Source organism: Meriones unguiculatus, chromosome 20, assembly GCF_030254825.1.
Source record: "Meriones unguiculatus strain TT.TT164.6M chromosome 20, Bangor_MerUng_6.1, whole genome shotgun sequence".
In the NCBI taxonomy this organism is placed as follows: Eukaryota; Metazoa; Chordata; class Mammalia; order Rodentia; family Muridae; genus Meriones; species Meriones unguiculatus.
In genome coordinates, this window is record NC_083367.1 from 68,350,753 (window position 1) to 68,374,016 (window position 23,264).

General features: G+C 44.3%; 1 protein-coding gene across 14 annotated transcripts in view; it reads left to right on the top strand.

Moving 5' to 3' along the window:
• Window positions 1-23,264, top strand: part of Syne1 (spectrin repeat containing nuclear envelope protein 1) — a 459,455-nt gene that overhangs the window by 305,522 nt on the left and 130,669 nt on the right. For all 14 annotated transcript variants that reach the window (XM_060373516.1, XM_060373529.1, XM_060373530.1 and 11 more), the window contains 3 exons: window positions 8,142-8,336; window positions 11,002-11,175; window positions 15,630-15,821. In XM_060373516.1, coding sequence (XP_060229499.1) covers window positions 8,142-8,336; window positions 11,002-11,175; window positions 15,630-15,821 — 561 coding nt within the window. The remainder of the gene's footprint in view (window positions 1-8,141; window positions 8,337-11,001; window positions 11,176-15,629; window positions 15,822-23,264) is intronic.

Genomic DNA, 23,264 nt, shown 5'->3' on the forward strand with positions numbered 1-23,264 from the left:
ATTACGAGCACTGTCTGCTCTTCCGGAGGTCCTGAGTTCAATTCTCAGCCACTGCATGGTGGCTCACAACCATGTATGCAGGGATCCGACGCCCTCTTCTAGCAGGCAGGTGTGCATGCAGATAAAGCACTCATCTATATGCATAAATCAACAAATCTTCAAAAACAACAAAATGAGACAAACACACAAAGAAAAAAAAGAACATGAGGCTCTAGGGCCTGGGCTATAACTCCCAGGGAGGACACTTGTCCAGCATTCTCAAGGCTCCAAGCTTGACCTCCAGGACAGACACACACACACACATTGACGTGCTAGACCCCATTTGAAGTCCACGGTAAACTTGGACGCCGCACATTGCTCGCATGTCCTGTCAAATAACAAGTACATTCTTTTGCAACATGTGGCCTTTCGTTCTAAGATCAAAGTGTGCACACTTCCTCCTCAGACGGTGTACTGAGAAACAGTGCTTTCAGGCTTTTGACACTCTTGTAACTTCTTAGGGTAGATATTAAATATGAGGGCTAGGTCTATTTTAGACCTTTTTTTTTTTTTTTTTTTTTTGACAAGCTAAATTTCCATGGTCTGCCAGGTTTGGTAAAAACAGCAATAAAGGCGTAACATGAAAACTAACCTTTGTCTGATTAGCTCATAACAATCGTGAGGACTATCTGGCTGCTTTCCCCTGACCACCACCCATTTCCTCACTAGAGCACTGCCCTCCTCCAAACATCCCTCTCCTGTCCAGAGGGGCCTCGGGGGCACAATCCCTGCCTGGTGGTCCTGTTTTCTTGCTGCTAATGTCACCTCATTCATCTGTAAAGGCTCACTGGCACCCCTCACTCTTCACAGTCCTGCAGTTCCTGCTCTCCTGTTGTCTCCAAATTTGGGCTTTACCGTACTTGGAGGGAGTGGTTTTTCTAATTTTGACTAGAGTTCTGCGAGCCAGCTTTGATGGTCTATCTTATAAATATTGACTTCCTTAAAGAGTCCAAAGAGAATAGAGGAGGAGTTGTGCAAAGGCTGTGTCAGGTAATTTAAGAATTACACAGAGTACTGAGAAGGAGCGATCTGGGAAAAGGTTTTAATAGTTTTATTCTGTTAGGTTATCTTTACCCTGTTGGAGGCTCATCCCCAACCACAGCTCCCCTGAGGCCCTTCAGTGGCCCTTTAGGAGTGATACATTGCAAGAATCAAGGGTCACGATGGCCCATGCCCTAGAGTGCCTAACAGAACATGCAGATTAGCTCTAAGCAGCACCACCATCTCTCTGTCCATTATTACTAATATGAAAATGTACACTGGACATGAAGCAAGATTGTTGCACAAGGCTTTCATGACAAAAACTCAAAATTGAAAATTTATTGTTTTAGATATATATTTTTTATTATTTATTCCTTGAGAATTTCACACATGTGTGCGATCTGTTCTGGTTAGATCTACACACACTCAGCCTCCAACTGCTTCCAGCCTCATGTCTTCTCTTCATAGTCCACTGAGTTTGTCAGCACTGTCCACATGTGAGTGTCAGGCTACTCCCTGGTGGACAAGCCACTCAACAGGGCTCAGTTCCACAAACAAAAGATTCTCCTGACCCCAGCAGCCTCCAACTGCCAAAGCATCTTAGTCCTTGGAGGGAAGCCTCTGTGAGCTCCTCCCCCATCTGTGTTGGCGTTTTGACTGGCTTGGTTGTGAGTTCACGAGTGCTGAGGACCCTGACGTGTCCAGCAGACACGGTTTCCTAACAGTGCTTTCTAACCTCTTGCTTCCCATCACCACAGTGAGAAGACACAGCAGATTCAGTGATGTCAGTAAGCCAGGCCTCGGGGCTTACGTAGCTTATTAATGGTCTAATGGGGGGCAAGGGAGACCCAGAGAACTTTAATTCTGCACAATTCTGCACATACCCACAGGTTGAACATTTCCCTTCTGAGCTCTCTTTGTTTACTTTCGATGTCTGTGCTCAAGTTCTACCAATTCTGGAACAAAACTGCCCACATGAAAAGCTACCACCAACACACCGTCTAAATCTGTTCTTGGAGTCTGGAACAGCCCTCCATTATAGAATTTCTATTTCAAAATTCCAAGTGAACAGTGGTGGAAAAGTCCAGTGTGCTTTTTATACTTGAAGAGAATTGACAGAAGTGCTTTCAAGTGTCACTCACTCCCCAGAACTGTCTGCAGGGTTATTTCTTGGTAACATAAGTTTGACAAGGTTCCTCTAGACCAGCGCTTCTCAGCCTGTGGGCTGCAACCCCCAGCAGGGTCATGTATCAGATATTTACAAAACGATTCATAACAGAAGAAAATTACAGTTATGAAGCATCACAAAAATAATTTCATGTTTGGGGTACATTTCAACACAAGGAACTGTATTAAAGGGTCGCAGTGTTAGGGAGGCTGAGAACCATTGCTCAGCTTGATTGGAGCTTTCAGGCTTCTCTCTCTATAGTTAGCGTCTCTTACAATGTGTGATGAACACAGAGGCCTTTGCTGTTCATTAGCTGCTGAGGTGAATGTTGTGCCCTGTGGTTGGGATTTGAATTTTTAGGACATCTAATGTTTGGGACATTTGGGATTTTTTCCACACTCAGCTCAGTGCCAGGCTTTAGGATGAATTTCAAGGCTTGTTGACAAATAGGTCCCAGCCAGAACTGTGTTTGGAGAGGTAGGCCTGAGACCTAGCGTAGAGTTACTGTTTCCACCTGGCACTAAGTAGACTTGAGTTCTTGGTGGCCTACTATTAAAGGAGTAGGCAGTTAGTGAAACTACAGTTTATATTTTAAGAAAATTTTAGTGGGGAGCTGGAGAGATGGCTCAGTGGTTAAGAACAGCGGCTGCTCTTCCAGGGGACCCAGGTTTGATTCCTAGCACCCACATGGCAGCTCACAACTGTCTGTAACTCAGTTCCAAAGAAATCCAGTTTCCTCTTCTGCTCCATCGGATCCTGCATGTATGTGGAGCATACAAGTTCTCTCTCTCTCTCTCTCTCTCTCTCTCTCTCTCTCTCTCTCATACACACACACACACACAGAAATAATAAATAAAGAACTAAAAACAAAAAGAAAGGATTGAGAGGTAAAATTTGTGCTGTGGTACCACATACTTAGGAAAAACATTATTTTAAAGAAAATGTTAGTAGGTGTGCATCTTAATGGTATTCAGTATGATTTTCTATAATTTATGTATTGCATATATATACTTATATATCATACACATATGTATATGATATATATGTTATCTGTGTATATGATGTACATATATATGATATATCATATGCACATATGTAACATATAGTATATATAAAATATATATTTTGATGCCTGATAATATAAGAAATAACCAAAGAGAAAAATACAACTCCTCAATAAATCTCTGGATTTGGCCGATCAGGGGTACAGTCCAGACATATATATGTCTGTCTCATGTACACCAATCAGATCCTACCTTCCCTTTCCCCTTCCCCTTTCTCAGTCTCCTTTCCCAACTTCTAGTCATCTCCAGCCACTTGTCTCACTCTTTGCCTGTCATTCTCATGTCCTCTTTATCTCCACAACTCAGCAACCCAAAGAGAAGCCTTTCTCCCTCTCTTCAGTTTGGATCAGGTACTGTGGGCCCTTGCTGGCCATGAACTCCTCTCAGAATTATAAGACAGAGGGTGTGTGTGACTACCAGGTAGATGGATATATATTCTATGAAATTAACATAGCAAAATTAAAGCATTACAACTCACTGACATTTAAAGCAGTCACCTCTGTCTGTTTCTGAAATGTTTCATCACTCCAAATAAAACCTTCCTGGTCATCAGTGAGCTTGGATGCTACACCAGAAGTTGGAAGAGAGGCTGCCTTAGCAGTTTAGAATTGACGGCTCCAAGGAGCCAAAACACCCTTTTCCTTACTGAGGACTCTTCAGAGAGGGAGAGAGATAGAAACAGAAGCAAGTGACTTCAGCGCGCCCCTGATGGGCCAATTACGCTGAGGTTTAACAGGAATTCCTGTTTTTTCTCTCTGGTTGTTTCCTATATGATTCAGACCAACTCTATTAGGAATTAGAATTAGTTGACTTAGATAGAGTGAGCATCCCCCAGACCAGCAGCCCAAAGACTGGCTTTTCGTAAGTGTATGATCTGAAAGCCGGCTTTACCTGGTATGAGTGAGCAGCACTCTGACAGAAGACGGAAACCTTATTGTGAGCTGTGTAAGAAAGGGAACAGGGAGCAGGCGAAGTGACATGCAGCTGGCATGCCAGGGCAAGAGCAAGTCTCAGTACTAGAGTAATAACGGCTGGGTAGGAGGGCTGGCATGTACAGCTCTGGGAAGGGGTTGGGAAGGCAGAGCAGGGTGAGCATGGCTCAAAACTTCAGGAAGACACAGTGAGGCCATCTGTTACAGAGGAGCCTATAAAAGCCGAACAGTCAAGACAGGTTTTACATTGTTTTTGGCAATTGGGTCTCCAACAAATGATCACAAAATAATGAATAATAAATAAATAATAAATAAATTCAATGCAGTCTCAAAAATCCATCACTCCCAAGGCTGATCATGGTGGCCCAGGCCTATAATGAAGCAGAGGATTGCACGTTCAAAGCCACCCTGAGCTATATAAGGAGACAAAGTCTTAAACGTTAACTCAAATACTACAGCAGTATGTTTTAAATGGACTGATACGAGATATTGCAAATAAAAGAGACGATATCTCAGAGTAACAGAAGCTCCAGTTTGGTGTGATGGTGCAGGTATGTAACCTTCGAACTTGTCAGGCAGAAGCAGGGAAGTAGGTTGGAGGCCTTTTGCTTGCATAACAAGGTAGAGGTCTGAACTGTGTGTGACCCTGTATCAAAACAAACAGACAATTCCCAAGGAAGGGAGAAGATGGCTAAAGTTGAAGAATATGTCCTGCCACTTAGAGCAGTGGTCCTCAACCTTCCTATGCTGCAGCCCTTTGATACAGTTCCTCATTGTGGTCATCCCCAACCATAAATTATTTTTGTTGGTTTCATAACTGTAGTTTTGCTACTGCTTTCATAATGTAAATATCTACTATGCAACCTCCACAGGCCGCAGGTTGAGAACCACTGACTTAGAGAGGCTTACAGTGCTCTGAGGATGAGGACAAAGTATCCTTTGCACAGCGGTAGCTTCCAGGATGCGACCTTTGCAGACATTTGGCTTACAGCAAAGAATATACTGCAAAACTATGTAGAGAGAGAAGGAGAGGGAGTAAGGGAGGGAAGGGGAGAAAAGGAGGAGGGGAACGGAGAGAGTGAGGGGTGGTGAGTCCTTCATTTGCATCTACACTGGAAACAAAGGGATGATGAATTAAGCTGGATTATAATAGACCTAAGTATGAAATTAGCATTAAAAATAAACTAAAATGAACTATCAAGCAGATGCACATCAAAGTGCCACCATGAAGTGGTTTTTAATTTCTGATTAATCATATACCAACATTTAGTAAAATTCTCTTTAAGTCATTTAAGACGATGCCAATTGTGTAAAGTTTCTTGGTACTTGTTCTTTGCATTTCCATCTTATTTAGAAACCTCTCTAGAAGCTTTTGCAAACTAACAAGATTCCATTAACTAATTATGTTCCAGCAACATTCTTTCATCTTTTATATATTTGTTTTGATTTGAGTGCTGGGGAATCCAGAGCTATATGCGCTCTAAGCCTCAGTTCTGCCACTGAGCTGCTCCATTCATCACTCAATATCTCTTTTAAAGATGACATTCCATATGATAATCATGATTAGTAAGCAAAGTTTTCTCAAACAGAACAGGACAAATATTCTTCTGTAATCAAATTTAAAACTTCTGTTTTAGCTGAGCATGGTGGCACACACCTTTAATCCCAGCAAAGCTGGGTCTCTGTGGGTTAGAAGCAAGCTGGGGTCATCAGGGACCATGAATTCCAGGACAGATAGGACTCCACACTGGGACCCTGTCTCAACAAAACAAGACAAATCAAAAAGCAAAACAAAAATTTTCTCATTATCAAAAGGCACCATTAAAGAAGTTGTTTTGTTGTTAGGGGAAAGACCCTGGCAGAGCAGACAGTCCTCATAAGAACAGACACTGCTAATACACAGAACCAAAAGAAACAAGCACCCAGCATCCAAAATGTTTGAGTAATGCATGTGGATAAGGCAAGAGTCCTCGAAGATCAGAGATGGAACAGGCAACCACAGAGGAGGGCTCCCTCTTAACGACAGCAAGAAATTGCAAACAAAACTCCATAGGCTTCAGAACCCAGGAGAAAGCGTGAAACTAAAAAGATCCGCAGAGCCGTGGGCAGTGGGATGTTAAACAAAGCTGAATATGAGCAGCTCTCTCTACAGAGCAAGCTTAAATCTCAGTCCACACACAGCGCAGCTTACTGAAGGTAGTGGCAGATCTAGGGCAGGCATGCGCACGTGTCGTCAGCAAGGCGGCTGGCAAAGCCTGGAGGTCACCACAGGGGAGAAGTCAGAAGACCTTTAAATGCTGTTTCCTGGTCAGGAGGGCAGTAGCATGGAAATGTACAGCCAAGGAAGACCCTGGGAGTCCCGCCCTTATTCCTGTCTAGGTCAGTGTAATACTGTCCATGTAGCAATCAGTTAAAATTCAGCTGGACAGTTAGGTGGTTCGTTTTAATATTTTAGTTCATTATTTGGCATTATTTTACTTATTTTACTATTGTTGGCAGTGCACTCTAAGGAGGCCCTGTTGCTTCCGTGATGTCTGTGGAAGAGACATGCACTCATGTAAGCGAAGGTGTTAGCATCGTGCGCATTTCCCCCCTGTGGCCCACGCAGCTGCCCTTGCTATGGTGCCTAGCTTTGTAACAGTTTAATTTCTAAATAGGAATTTCCATGTGAAGACCTGGTCTCCAAAAGACTAAACAAGATAGGTAGACAGATAGACAGATAGATAGGTAGATGGATGGATAGAAAGATAGATAGATAGATGGACGGACAGACAGACAGGAAGGTAGGTAAATGACCGACATAGAACTGCAGATAGAGTGACTGCCTACAATGCACAAGGCCCTGGGTCCAGTCCCAGCACCAAATGACGGCCCGTTGGTGGTGCATGCCTGCAAACCCAACACTGAAATGTGGAGGCAGGAAGACTAGGATTAAAGTCATCCTCATCTATAAAGAGAGTTTCGGGGCAGCCTGGGTCTCAAAAACAAAAGCAAAACCAGGCTTGGGTGTGGTGTTATAGGTCTTTAATCCCAACACTAAGGAGGGAGGTATCTGGTTTCGAGGCCAGGCTGGTCTATGTGATGAGTTTTAGCCCACCCGGGGCTATATAGTAAGACTATATCTCAAAAACAAACTAGGCCAGAATTGAGGAACAGATAGCGAGTTAGTCATGTCTAAGTGTGTTTGTTTTTTTCCCCCCTTTTAAGAACAGGACTGAGAGGCAGAGCAGAAAAGATGCCATTCAGTAGTTACTTTAGGAGTTACTTTAGGTTGCTCTCTTGTTTGAGGATGAAAGCCGAGAGAGCTTTGTTATCTCGTGAGTTGAAACTATGCGGTTTGGGGATTTGGTTGTTATCTGTCAAATCCTGGGCTGGTGACAAAAGCCTTGCTTTATATCTGGTGATAGGGAGCTTTACCGTGGTGTCAGTTTGGGCTTTTAACGTGATGTTTTATGAGCCAGTAAAGGAGCTTGTCCCAAAAGGAGAGCATTCTGTAATTGTTATTTAAAGATACAGAATATGATGGTTACGCCATTGAACTGTGCAAGGTAAATGCAGGACATTGGGTTTGGAGTATGCCTTGGAGGTGGTCATCCTCAGAAAGCGTTTAAAAGCTTGGCCGAGGGCCCTGGGGAGAGCTGGTGGAAGTAAGCCCCAAGTTTTAGAGTTAGGTACAGAAGGAAGAGAATGAATGCAGACCTACTTGAAGATTCCTCTCCTGTTATGGAGGAGCCTGTTGGGAACCAAAAATGCTAATTAATTTGTTCAAAGCCATTTAAGTTAGTAACATTCCCAGCATTCAGCTCCATGGTGTCATTCTGAACGCTGAACTGGGAGTCGTCCTGTTGGCTCCATCAGTGCCATCCTCGTGAGTGTCTGTCGCTGATCTCAGCGGGTGTGTGGTGGCAAAGCCTGGAGTCCGCAGTCAAGAGTGTGATTACACAGTCTTCCCCACAGGCCCTGATGGACGAGGTGCAGATGCTTCAAGACGAGATCAATGGGCTCCAGGCGTCTCTCGCCGACGAGCTGGCCTCGGAGTCTCCGGAGTCCGACCCTGCGGAGCAGCTAGCCCTCCAGTCCACGCTCACCGTCCTGGCTGAGCGGATGTCCACCATCAGGATGAAAGCGGCCGGCAAGCGGCAGCTTTTGGAGGTAACGAGCCTTTGAGGGGCGTCAGGTCCTGAATCAAGCTTCAGTCTCCGTGAGCAGCTCTTCTGGGTGCGGGTGTGGACTGAACGGGCGCTGCTTGGCTTTGTTCCTGTTCTCCTTTGATATCCATGTTTTTCAAGCTTTTACACACATGCGTTCTCTGCCGGATGTCTTTGCCTACATCCATATTCTCATCCTTTCTCAGCCCATTGGTCCTCTTTGCCCCCCTAAGAAGTTTTACTTCTACTTTCATGTCATAGATATATACACACACGAGTGTATATATGCATAATTTTATGTATCTGTGTAAAGTATGGGCACTACATGTGAGAGAAAGTATGTAGTATTTGTCTTTTGGCAATAGTTGTAATTTAATTCATGTAACTACCTTTGGTCATGTCAACCTCCCTCTAATAATATCATTATAGTCTTCTTTAAGGCTGTAAAGAAATTCCATTGTGTTCACATGCGCACAGGCACATACTCCACATAGCATTTTTCTTACACATTCTCTGATGTTGGACTCCATATTTGGCTATTGTGAGTGTTGCAATAGACATTGGGGTGAAAGTATGCCTTACTGCTGCCCAGTCCTCAGAAGCTGGCAGTGTTTGCACCAGGGGCTTGGGCACAGAACACAGTCAGGGTTTATCCCTGAATGTGCTTCAGATGGGAGACACTAAGAATTCAGAAAGCGGGAACCTGCTAGAGCTCTATGGACCGGAACTGTAGATTTGAGTAATGGTTTGCTGTGTTTAAAAAGAGCTTGTGATAAGGAAGAGAACGGACGCTGTGAAGCATAAGCCTATTCACTGTTAGCCAGTCCGAGTGTGTTGACGTGTGAAAATAGACTTGCACTTCATTGCCTGTGTTACTGGATTTAAATATTATTTGGTAGATTTTGGCAAGAATAGTAGGTGCTAAAAATCAGCTGTTCTTTGTATCTTCCCTCTTACAATTACGGGCCCTTGGGAATGCGATGTTCATGCTTTTGCTTCTACACGTGGGTGTGCTGCAGGCTTCAGACGGACCCTATGAGCGTCAGGCTTCTTGTGTCCTTGTGTCACCATGTTCCTTATTACATTTCTCATAAACTGAGTATTATTTCATTTACTGAATGCGTCATGATTGCATTTATGATGGCCCCATCGCTGAAGGTGTGGGCTTGTTCTGAACTGACTAGCCACAAGATCAGTCAGTTCATATTTCTGTTTCATATTCTTCATAAACTTAAAGTGCATTTTCCTACTTACTAGTGTCCATGTTTAGATCTTAATGAAAGATCATTATTATTGGAACTGGAGAGAGACCTCAGTGGTTAAGAGGCAATTCTTGCAGAGGCCGTGGGTTGGGTTTCCAGCACATCCACAGTGGCCCATGACCAGTTTCAGGGCTCCTCTTCTGGCCTCTGTAGGTACTGCATTCACGTAGTATACAGATATATCATAGGCAAAACATTTTCACACATAAAGTAAATACATTTAAAAATAAACACTAATTATATAGTTTTTTAAATGAGGTATTTGGAGTACCTGAGTACTTCTTTTCCCCCAAGGCAGGTTTTCTTTGTAAAACTGCCTTGGCTGTCCTAGAAACTAGCTTCGTAGATCAGGCTGGCCTTGAACTCAGAGATCTGCCTGCTGAGTGTTTGGATTACAGGTGTGAATGGCCATGTCCAGCCTGAAGTTAACCTTTTAATTCCATCTTATTATTTCTACTCTACAAAAAACATGTGTGGGTACATCCATTTGTGGAGGGGCAGAAGGGGTCCTTCACACACGGATCCTGACTTAGTCTTCCGAGATGTGGCCTGAGGCTAAGTACTTGTTTTGTTTCCCAGTTGTTGGTGTGTAGCCAGGGCTTGAGGCTGTTGCTCTGTTCTGTGGCATCTTCAAGCTTTCACTGCTCAATGCTTCCTCCATGTTACTGTAGAAGAATTACTAATAATTAACATTGATTAATATTACTAGATAAGCAGCAGTTACTCTTTAACCAACTATCTATTCAAATAACCACTTGGAGACTGATTTATTTAATTAGCCTAGAGCACAATACTGAGCAATAGCTACTCCACCCTAAACCTCTAAACTTGTATAGCTTTCTCCCATTCAGAATTTTTACATTATACTTCCTTTTTTTTCTTGTTCCTTTAGAACAGCGGTACTTAAAAAAATATTTATTTATTCATTCATTCATTTATTTATTTATAAATTACAGCTTATTCACTTTGTATCCCAGCTGTAGGCCCGTCCCTCATCCCCTACTAATCCCACCCTCCCTCATCTCTTCCCATGCCCCTCCCCAAGTCCACTGGTAGGGGAGGTCCTCTCCCTTTCCTTGCTTTTTAATCATCTCCTAGGTTGGGTTCATTTCTCCTGATGCTTGGAGGTCCTCTCCTTGTGGCTCCATCTCCTACTTCCTCTCCTCTTTCTCCTCTCCTCACTGGACCTGGATGTCTCACCTTAGTCTCTGCATTGCTCAGCATTGGCTGGTTGGGGTTTTATTGGCAGACAGAGGACAAATGGTGGGCCTGTTTATACAAACTTGAAACAGTTGATGCTTAGAATAGACATCACAAAGCCATGTCCTAATTGAAACCGGATAATGGGTTAGAGAAATCGCATCTGAGTGAACGGGGTAAACTGTACCGGTCCTCCTAACTCCCCAGGAGAAGCTGAACGACCAGCTGGAGGAGCAGAGGCAGGAGCAGGCTCTGCAGAGGTACCGCTGCGAGGCGGACGAGCTGGACCACTGGCTGCTCAACACGAAGGCCACCCTGGATGTTGCGCTTGGCACACCCCAGGAGCCCATGGACATGGATGCCCAGCTGGTGGACTGCCAGGTACGAAGATGTGCTACGGCAGTGGTTTCCAACCTGTGGGTCATGACCCGGGTGAGGGTCACATGTCAGATATCCTGCATATCAAATGTTTACATCATGATTCATAGCAGTACCAAGACTACAGTTATGAAGTAGCGTCAAAATAATTTTAGAGTTGGAGGTCACCACACGTGGGAAACTCTGTTAAAGGTCTCAGCATTAAAGTAGCCCAGTGGTGGTGGTGCATATCTTTAATCCAAGCACTCAGGAGGCAGAGGCAGAGGCCCGGGATCTCTGAATTGGAGTCCAGCCTGGTCTATGGAGTGAGTTCCAGGACAGCCAGGGCTGCACAGAAAAATCCTGTCTCAAGAAACCAAACCAGACCAAACCAACCAATCAACCAACCAACCAACCAACCAAATAAATAAACAAAATAAACACTAACTAAGAAGAATTAGTATCAATAAGTCAAACTGAAATAAATATATTAATTGGAAGCTTCCTGGGTGCTAAATTGCTATTTTGAGCCTCACCCTCACATGGTGCTTGGGAAATGTCAACAATTACCAACATTAGTGAGACAGGGAGTCTGCCTTGTCTTTCCAAACATGTGGTGTGTCTCCTTTCATACCAGGCCTCGAATGCCTCGATCAGGAGGGAGCTTCACAAAGGTCATAAAGGTTCAGAGCAGTTTCATAAAAGTGTTTGAGACTTGGTTTGAGCTTTGGTTTGATGCTGGGAATCAAACTCAGGTACTTTACTGCTGAGCCATGTCTCTAGCTCCTTAAAATATCGTCAACCTCAATTTTTTCCTTCCTCCCTCCCTCCCTCCCTCCCTCCCTCCCTCCCTCCCTCCCTTTCTCCCTCCGTCCCTCCCTTTCTCCCTCCCTCCCTCCCTTCCTCCCTTCCTTCCCTCCTTTCTTTTTCTTTCTTTTCTTTTTTCCTCAAGATGTAACAGGGATTAAACTCAGAGCCTCATGCATTCTAGACAAGGCCCCTATCACTGAGCTATAACTTAGCCTTACGCAATAGTTTTTATTGGTATTAATTATTATGGATACTTATCCAGATTTCTTGCTACTGTAACAAAATCCCTGAGACAGTCAACTTAAGAAGAAAGGTTCCTTTGGTACTGTTGAGAGGTTTCATCCATGCGCTCCAGCATTGTTTGAGACAGCATAGTACATCATGTCAGGAGCACACAGAAGAACCCTGCTCATCTCATTGTTTGGTACAAAAGAGAAAGAGAAGCACCCACAGTCCACTTAAGCACTTACAATCTCCCACAGGACCCCACTTCCTTAAGGTTTCTGTATCCTCCGAATAGCACCAAGCTGAGGACCGTGCTTTTAGCATACCAGCCTGTAGAAAGCAACCCAGATCCAATATAGCAAGAAATGGTGAACTTGTGTGTGCCCACCCTCAAACTTCATGATGACCAACATATTACATTCACATGTGATTGAAATATGCCTGAAATCATTCATTTAAGGGGCTGGGGAGGTGGTTCAGCAGCTAAGAGCACTGGCTGCTCTTCCAGAGGTTCAGAATTCAGTTCCCAGCACCCAGTTACTCCCATCTGTAACTCTGCTCTAACTCCACTCTTGGGGAATCTGATGCCGTCTTCTGGCCTCCTGAGACAGTGCATATATGTGGTGCACAGATAAACACACAGCCAAAACCCCATAATACACATTAAAAAAAAGAAAGAAAAGAAATGAAAAAAAAAGTGTAACAAGACAATGTCCAGAAAACCCTGCCCACTCTGCAGGTCTAAATATCAGTGAGCACAATTTCATATTTCACCCATGTGGCATCAAAAGAGATATGCCAATAGCATTAGCTAATCTACTTTCTCCTCCCCCTCCTCCACCTCTTTCTTCTTAATGTATAGTGTACCACAGTGGTCTTTCCCGTCCGTGTTTTGAGGCTTATGATACTGAGAACTACCCCTTAGATCACACAATGCCTTAAAACTTCTAAGACTCCGCCCCATGTTTCATCAGAGTTGTTCTCTGCCCTAATGGTGAAGATTAAACAACTAGATGTGATGTTTTCTATTATTCCTGGCCTCTTTTTTACTGTCAGAAAGTTGTGTAATCTATTTTAATGTTTCCTTTTAGGGCTTGAAATTAACACTCAAACTAGAGCTTCGGACTTGTGTTAGATCATTGTTGCCACGCCCTCTCTTGGATGGAAAACCCGAAGCCTGCACCATAGATGACATTATTCTGACCATACAGCTCAGGACATTTGCAAGGCAGGGAGATGTATCTCCATCATATGTTAAGGAATTAGAGGCGTATGCATTACAGCTAAGCAAACCAATCAGCGTAAGCTTTCAAATCCGATATTTATTTTAAATCATTTAAGATATAGACATTCATCCAGTTATAATCTAGACCCTGGTAAACTTAACATTTAATATGAAAATGTTAAAGAAAACCTTTTGAATTTAAAATCTAGAATTTAGGTATCTGCTTCATAATTAAAATTGGCTGTCCGACGGAGTTGGAGTCACATGCTGGGCCTTGTGGTGTATACCCTTAATCCCAGCACTTGGGAGAGTACAGGAGAGGATCTCCAGGTGTGTAAGGCCGGCGTGGTCCACATGGAGAGTTCCAGGCCAGCCAGGGTTTCATAGTGAGACCATGTCTCAGAAGAAAAAAAAAGGAGGGTAGGCAGGAAGACAGGCAGGCAGGTAGGTAGGAAGGAAGGAAAGAAGACACATGATGGCTTTTGTGGGCCTGGAGCCTTTGCTCGTGTGAGGCCTACTTTCCCTGTGGTGAAAAGTGCATGTAGACTAATAAGATCTTCATTGAGTTCATAATTATATTAATTTTTCTAATTTTCTTTTCTTTTAACGTAAGATCCCACATAGTTGCCCAGGGTGACTTTGGCTTCATGTTCTCCAGAGTCTGCACTCTGGAATGCTGGGATTACGGCTCTGCACTGCCGCCCCTGCTTTATCCCATGGTGGCAGTCAGACCCAGAAACTCCTAATGCCAATCTCCTCAGTCACTTTTGATTTTATATGATGTGCAATGGCAGACCAACCCTACCCAGAATACATTCGCTTCTCAGAAATGATCCTTGGGAGAGCATCCTTTAATCTCCATTTTAGTGAAAGCTTTGCATTTTCATTGCTTTAGCTTTTTTTGTATGAAATTTTATTTTTAAGAGTTGGTAGAATGGCAATAATCTCTAGTTCCTAAAGAGAAAGAAAAAATTTTGTTATTAATAAATTGTCTGGTTGAATAACAGCATAGGACTTTGTCTTAGGAGTTCTCTTGCTGTGAAGAGATTCTATGACAATGGCAACTCTTATAAAGAAAAATGTTTGATTGGTGCTGGCTTCCAGTTTAGAGAGTTAGTCCATTATTGTCATGGCAGGAAGCATGGTGACATGCAGACAGACATGGTGCTGGAGAAGGAGCTGAGAGTTCTACATTTGGATCCACAGGCAGCAGGATGAGACAGTGAGCTGCTCGACCTAACTTGAGCTTCTGACACCTCCCCTCCCCAACACACACACACTCATTCTCCAACAAGGCCACTTGTATATACTTGGCTATCCTGGACTCACTCTGTAGACCAGGCTGGCCTCAAACTCACAGAGATCTGCCTCCCTCTCCCTCCAGAGTGCTGGGATTACAGACTCATATGGGAGCCATTTTCATTCAAACCACCAGAGACCTCCATTTCAAAGAGTTTAGAGGCAAAGGATATAAAAACAAAGTAATTTATGCAGAAAATAAAATGATTTATGGTCTATTATATTTTTAGTCTTTTTTTTTCTGGTTTTATAAAAGTTCTAACTTTTAAAGAAGGAGATTATTTTCCATTTCTTTTCTGTTTAGTCCCAAACCTGGAGGAAAAACTTCAATATTTGTTGTGGAAATGAGGAAAACATTTTCAAATGTAAGATCAAAATGTGTCATATTTTTGAAAAGATGAGGAGGAGGAGGACAGAACGAAGCTGATCGTGGTTTCATAAAACCTATAATCCCATCTCTAAGGAGGCTGAGGCAGGAGGATTGCAAGTCCTTAGGCAGCATGGTCTTCAAAATCAATGTTTTGAAAGAAATTTCTCTTTAAATTGAGAAAAGACGTTTACTGTGTGATAATTTTACCAACATCAGTAATCTAATATTAAGATAATGGGGCTAATTAGGGTATAGCATTCAGGCAGGGGCCTTTCTTTGTGTTTGTTGGTTTTACCAAATGTGCTGTTGATATGTTTTTTCCAATGTATTTTAAGTATAAAGAATCTAATTTTTAAAGAAAGAGAAAAGGTAAGTACAAGCAATCCCCTCCTCACCCCCACCCCCAAGAAGCATATCCTTCTTCTTCAAAGTAGAAAGAGCCACGGAGACCTGCTTTCGTGGGGAGTGACTCCTGAAGGTTGAGCTTGGAAGCTGTCTCCAGGGGCTCGCAAGACGTACGAATTTCCCTCCCTCTCGCTCTTGTTCCAGAACATGCTTGTGGAAATAGAGCAGAAGGTGGTAGCCCTGTCGCAGCTGTCCGTGCACAACGAGAACCTGTTGCTGGAGGGCAAGGCTCACACGAAAGATGAGGCAGAACAGCTGGCCGTGAAGCTGAGGGTGCTCAAGGGGAGCCTGCTGGAGCTGCAGAGGGCCCTGCACGACAGGCAGCTCAGCATGCAGGTGAGCTCGCTATCCGAGGCTGCCCGAGGCTGCCCGAGGCTGCTCGAGGCTGCTCGAGGCTACCAGGCGACCCGGCTACCCGTAGCCACCTGCAGCCTGGCTGCGGGGCCATCCGTCACACCCTCCCCACATACGTCTCTTTGAGTGTGTCAGCAGAGAAAAAAATGTTGGAGGCTGAAATGCACATATGTACATGCTTGCTTCCACCAACATACGGAGTTTGTTCATTTATGTTCTGCTTTTGGTCTGGGTGTCCCTAGGCTGTTAGCATGGATTGACACACAGGTCTGAGCATGAAGCTCTGCTGTGCTGAATGTGCTTTTGTTTGGATTCCTCTTCCAGTCCACTCTAGATGTATTCAGACAGTTGTGTGGTTTCTGCATTCAAATCCTCCCTTACGCCAGGTGAATGAGTCCTCTCCCCATAACACTATGATTCCTGATGGCCAATTTTATTTTACATTGTTGGAGTTTCTGGGCATTGTCTGCCTGACCTATGTCTCAACTTTCTTTTTATTTCAGCATCTTTGTGCCCTTATATTTTAGACTTTTTTTCTTATATATCTGATTTTAGTCATTGGTTGTAGATATTTGTCTCATACTTCTAAAGAACATGCTTAATCGATTTAAATTTGTTGTGATAGGTAACACACATGAACTTTTATTTTTACTATATTTGTTCCATAATTTGTGTGTGTGTGAAGAGTCTAATCAAAGGGAAAGCCAGTGTGAAGACTGCCAAGATGGATTACACTCGGTCTGTCCGAAGCCAGTGTACCTGTAGTAGAGCTGTTAGGTATTTATATAAAAATGCCGTGCACACAACCAATCTTAAATTCAATGAAATTTATTGGATGGAGATGGAGAGAGACAGGAAGAGAGAGACATGGTGGGGGAAGGGTGCCCTGACAGGGATAGTGGGGAGAAAGCAAGAGAGGGGAAGAGCAAGAGAGTGAGGGAGTGGCCAACAGGTCACTATGCGCATGACCCAGATGATGTCATAGGACATAGTTAGGACCTTTAAGGTCCCTGAGGGAAGGCCAGTTGAACTGCCTGCACAACACAGCAGGAGTAACAGAGACAAAGGAGATCAAGCTGTGTCTCTAGCACTTTAGTTGGCTCCAGCAAAATTTCTGCAAACTGAGTAGTGTAGAAACAACAAAGAGGCTGCACACTGATCTGGACTCCTGGAAGTCTAATAAAGATGCCAGCTGCTTCAGTGTCCAGTGAGGGCTCTCTGCCAATTCACAGTCTTCCCCCTGTGTCCTCATAGGGAAGTAGAGGCCAGCTGGCTTCCTGGGATCTCCTCTTTAACAAGGTTAAACCTACTATTGTCACCTTCTTTGGTCCTTCCATTTAATATCACAGTAGGGATGAGGTTCCAATGATAACAAAGGACCTGAGACAACATCACAGGTGTCTTAGAGACTTTGGTGTTAACTGTGAGGATGTGGAAGGCCATTGTGCTGGTCAGGAATAGAGGAGTGACATGGTAAGCCTATACCCACAGTTGGAGTAGGATAGAACTGAAGGTCAAATAACAATCATAGCACAGGACAAACGGGAAAGGGCACAGGAGCCCTGCCCTGCTCTTTCTTTCCTTTCCCTTTTCCTTTCCCTTCCTTTCCCTTCTTCCTTCCTTCCTTCCTTCCTTCCTTCCTTCCTTCCTTCCTTCCTTCTTTCCTTCCTTCCTTTTACTTTCCCATGCTTCCTCTGCTTTCCTACCCCAGGATCAGATGCCCTGTGGATCTCAGCATTTACTGTGTGGCCAAGAACTGCACACTTAATCTGTATTTCTCCGTGTTCTTCTAATATGTGTGGCTCTTGTAATATATGTGCCCCACTTGTTTGATTTTGTTGTTTTACAAAGTAACTGGCATGGGTATCAGTGAAGACCCAATCTTCTCCCAGGAAGGCATGAAGCAATGAAGACTTAAGGATATGCTAAAATATTTCTTGAATTAGAAGGTATCTGTCTGCATAAGAAACTTGGGTCATTTTTGCACAATGTCACCTAAAAAAGTAGCATAGAATTTACCCTATATCAATAGCAAGTTGCTTTATAACGAAATGGCTCATCTCAGCTTAACATTTCCCAGTTCTCACTGTTTTTCCAAGGAATATTCTAGGAGGAAAAATGGTGACTGTTCTACTTTTCCAAACTAAATATCCTAGGTAGCCCTACACAGTGTGTCTCTGGCAAGAAAACACCCTCACTTCTTCTCCCGAGGCAGCACGGAAACCTGTTCAACAGACCCCTGGATAGCAATTTACAGGTGGCATTGCTGCGGCCAGTGCTGCCTTACCCCAGGGGGAAGGAACTGAAATTCAAATTGGATTTTTAATCATTTTTTGCTTTCTGAGGGCCAGTCTTAGCTTTCAAAGTGACTAAATGAGTCAGAAAAAATACTAACCCCCAAAAAAACAAAATACAGCAATAGAAAAAAACACATCCTACAGGACCATTTTTGATGCTGTTTTTTGTTTGTTTGTTTCATCTGAAGCTGTGTTCTACACAGATGAAGTCTCAGAACCTGAGAGCCCATCTGTACATATGTGGCTCCAATGACTCACATTCCAACTATCGTCTTTATAAATGATTTGATTTGAAAGACATTCTGGCAGTCCAAGAAGAATAACCCATACAGAATTGGGAGTGGGTTCTGGGAGGAGTCTCTAAAGGGATCTTCTAGACAGTGGGTTCTGGGAGGAGTCTCTAAAGGGGTCTTCTAGACAGTGGGTTCTGGGAGGAGTCTCTAAAGGGATCTTCTAGACAGTGGGTTCTGGGAGGGGTCTCTAAAGGGGTCTTCTAGACAGTGGGTTCTGGGAGGAGTCTCTAAAGGGATCTTCTAGACAGGCTTCTGAAAACAAACCTTAGCTCACTTAAATAGCAGGGAGGAAGTGGCCTGGATCCCAGGAGAAAAGGCAAAGGTCCTGGCTAAGACCAGTGTTCTGTCAGCGGGAGTGGCTGTGGTTGGGGACTTCACTCTGCTATGCTGATTCTTTAATGTCAGTGTGTGCCTCATGTTCTGCAAGGTTCCTATCTAACCCATTTTCTCTCTCTTCAATGAATGAGCCGGGCTCTCCGAGAGTGCATTCTGCCATGATGGTGTTCTTTGGTCCAAACATGTTGCAAGATACAAATAGCATCTTTTAGGCCAAGGTCCTTCACCTGCTCCACCTTCTCCAGTGACCGTTCAGGGAAAGGAAGTACATACCTACAGGAGCTCGTGCAGGGATGTAGACTATTTCTTTTACATTTGATGGCTTGCTTCAGCGTAGAGCAGTGACTCCAAGGTTCAGAGACGAAGAGATAGACTGTCATCTCAGTCATTCCGCCATTGTCTTAGGGCTGCCGTTGCTGTGGTGAAACACCATGACCAAAGGCACTTTGGGAGGAAAGGATTTATTTGGTTTATGGATCCTGAATCACATTTCATCATGGAGGTCAGCAACTCAATCAGGACAGGAACCTGGAGGCAGGAACCGATGCCGTCAGAGGCCGTGAGGAGTGGCCTTGCTCTTCAGGGCTTGCTCTGCCCGCTTTCTTGTAGCACTCCGAGAACCACCAGCCCAGGGATGGCACCACCCACGATGGGTTGGCTGTTGGTTTTAGGCAGCAGAGCTCAATGATGTAATCCAAGAAGTCATGCCACAAGGCAGGCCTCATGCGACAGGTTTATTAGGGGAGGGGAACACAGAAGTGGCTTCTGGGAGAAGTGGCGGGAAGGAAAGAGGGAGGGAAAGAAGACGGGTTCTTTTATGAGGTGACTCTGAGCATGTGCAGGAGGTAGGTGTGTGCTTAGCAGCTGTCTAAGGCTGTTGCAACACTGCATGTTCAGACACTGACCCATGGCTCCTGGCGGCTGGAAGGGATGTCGGGCTGGTGATGACAGTGTTCTGCTACGGCCAGGTTCCTGGAGCTGATGGCTGAGCTGCCTGATTACTAATATTGGTTCCCACATCAATTACTAATTAAGAAAATGCCCCACAGACTTTCCTGCAGCCTTGTCTTAGGGAGGCATTTTCTTGATTGAGATTTCCTCCTCTTGGATGATTCTAGCTTATGTCAAGTTGACATGAAAATAGCATGTACAACCATGAATCATGAGATTGCAGGAAACAAAACACAAGTATAGAAAGCCAAAGCCCTTTCCCAGGAGTGCCAAGTTAGAATGCTGGAACTAAGAGAGAAAGCAGGGCATCTCCAGACAGGGTGGTGAACTGGCATGGTGGACCCTGTCTGCCTTCCTACTTGGGGTCCAGTCAGCTTTAGAGTTGATAGCAGGCTGACTCAGCTGTCTACCTCATCAGACTGTAGCCGTGATGGCCTCGTCCATGCTGATCTCAGCTATGTTTCTGTGCGGGGCCATAGTGGAGCCATAGTGGAGCCATAGCTGGAGTGTGAGATGCACTCTCCTAAGTCTGTGCAAGGTTTCTCACTTTTCCGTCAGTTATCGGCTCCCCACCCAGGCGTCGTCTGGCTGCTTCGTGCCTGCCTCTCTGACTTCCTAAAGCAGTGTCTGATGCACAGTGTGTGTTTAATGAATGGATGGTGTGAAGAACTTCCGATGCATCCCTTCACATATGAATGCAGCCGAGCGGAAAGACAGGCCCTGATGCTTAACTGCTCTTAACTGGTCTCAGGGTGAAGCATGAGGCTAGTTGGACTTTTTGCATACCGTTAGAATAATGGACGCAAGAAGCTTGTCTGTGTGATAAGAAAGTGCTTTCCTGCTTTTTTCCCCAGCCAGACTTTACCGAAGCGGCAACAAAGCAGTGGGTGGGCTGGGCAGTCATGAAATAAAGCGGAGACCTCCGCTTGTTTTAGGATTGTCCCTTGTAATTATCACACCAAGGATCTTTCCCCCAGGTAGGTTTTTTAATTTGTAGCATAGCTAGCACTGTGCCCACAGTTAATGACAATTATGCTAATCCCCTCCCATACTGGGTTTCTCAGTGTAGCCCTGGCTGGCCTTGAACTTGGAGATTCACCCGATTCTGTCTCCTCAGTACTGGTATTAAAGGTGTATACCACTGCTGCCCAATTTATCATGCTAATTTTAACGGCACTGAAAAACTCCTGTTTGAACAGGAGCTATTTATTATTGTGGGACAGGGGCAGCTGTCAGAGGAAAGAATTTCTCTATCATGCAGCCCTGGCTGTCCTGGAATTTGCTATGTAAAACAGGCTGGCCTTGAACTCACAGACATACACCTGCCTTTGCCTCCAGGCCACTGGGAACTATTTATTATACAGAAGTATATAAATAGGTGTTTTTGAATAGCAGTCATTCACGAATCAGGAGTTCAAGAATTAATTCAAGTCTAGGGGATTAATAGGTAGGCCTTGCCTTCTTTATACATTTAGTTTATAAGCATTTTTATATTTTTAATTTCCTTAACTTTTAACATTTTTGCTTAATGTTTGAAACTTTTATACATATATACAGTGTACAATGTGTCTTGATCATGCCCACGTCTTACTCCCCTCCTCTACTGCCCCCAGGATCCTCACAAATCTCTCTCCCAACTTGACACCCTTTTTAAAATTTTTAATTTATTTTTTAAACCACCAACTCCAGTTAGTGTGGCCTTCCTCCCCCTTATTTATTTATTAAAATTTATTCACTTTGTATCCCAGTTGTAGCCCCCTCCCTCATCCCCTCCCAACTCCACCCTTCCTCCCTCCTTCATCTCCTCCTATGCTCCTCCCACAGTCCACTGATAGGGGAGGTCTTCCTCCTCTTCCCTCTGACCCTAGTCTATCAGGTCTCATCAGGACTGGCTGTATGGTTTTCCTCTGTGGCCTGATGAGGCTGCTCCTCCCTCAGGGGGAGGTGATCAAAGAGCCAGCCACTGAGTTCATATCAGAGACAGTCCCTGTTCCCCTTCCTAGGGAACCCACTTGGCCATTGAGCTGCCATGACTGTGCAGGGGTTCCAGGCCATCTCCATGAATCATCCTTGGTTGGAGTATCAGTCTCACAAAAGATCCCTGTGTCCAGATTTTTTGGGTCTGTTGCTCTCCTTGTGGAGCTCCAGTCCCCTCCAGGTCGTTGTATTCCTATCCCCCCACCCCCCACCCCCGCTTTCTTCCATAACATCCCTGCACTCTGCCCAAAGTTTGGCTATGAGTCTCAGCATCTGCTTCAATACCCTTCTGGGTAGAGTCTTTCAGAGGCCCTCTGTGGTAGGCTCCAAATGCATTTGTCAGGGGTTGGGGAGAGTAAAGGCTTCCTGCCTCTTGAAGTGCTCTGTCAACCACCATTGTTCCCGTGGTTGACCACTTCCTGCAACTCTTGAACGAAGAGCTGAAGAGGCTGTGGTGGTGTTGGGCAGGGAGGTGGGCAGGCAAAGGATGTCCAACCATACTGGAAGCTCTTGCTGTGTGTTTCTAAGAGGCTACAGGGTGGGGTGGAGGCGGTGAGGAGCAGAAGATATTCGGCTGTCTCTAAAGCTCTTTTTGGTTTTTATGAAGTGTCCCAGCACTGTGACTAAATGCCTGACAGAAATGCCTCAGGAATGGAATATTTATTTTTCCTTGTGTTTTGAGAGGTTTGGCTCCATGGCCAGCTGTTAACATCAGTGGCAAGGCAGGGACATCATTACTTAAGGGCATAGCAAAGCAAAGCTTTTCAACTCAGGCAAGCAAAATAATAATAATAATAATAACAATAAATGTAAATAAATAAGTAAAATACCCTTCAAATGCCACCCTTGAGCTGCTTTTTACCTTGTTCCACCATTTCCTGATCGTCTACTTAGATTTTTGAATCCATGGGTGGATTAAAACCACGATTGGTTCAGAGCCCTCATGATCTATCAGAAGGGGGAGACATGTGCCTTACTGTTCTCCTATGTATCCTCCACCCAGCCAAGCTGACAGTCAGGGTTGGCCATCATGTCTTGCTCCTCTTCCTGAATTCTAGAATGTGACCTCAACCATGGACTTACCGTCTCTCAGAGGCGTTGGTCTCTTTGGTTGGGGACCTGGAAAACTTTCTGAGAAGCAAGCACCAGCTGTTGTGCCCACTGTGGACAGATACCACGTGACGTGGACAGAAGTGGGGGCAGGGTGAAGCTTTTAGAGGAAGGGCAGCAAATTCTGACATATAATGATCATCTAGGCAATGTTTTACCTTTCTGTGACTTTAGAAAGTTCATAAAAGGGTAGAGTTTCAAATTTTTGGGAAAGCGTTTAGAATAATATTTGATGACTACTTTGGGGAAAATGGGCTTCCTTATAAATGATTCTGGGCATAATCATCTGTTTATTCTTCTTGCTCCTAAAAATGTCACAACTTAAATGTGCTTCATGTTACCATCTTTAAAAAAAAAAAAAAAAGTTGTGTAATATCCAAATGGTGGTGGTTTGAGATCATTATACAAACCACACCAAAGTGGTCTTTTCTGCACTGGGATGAGGTTTCCCTGTGGGCGGT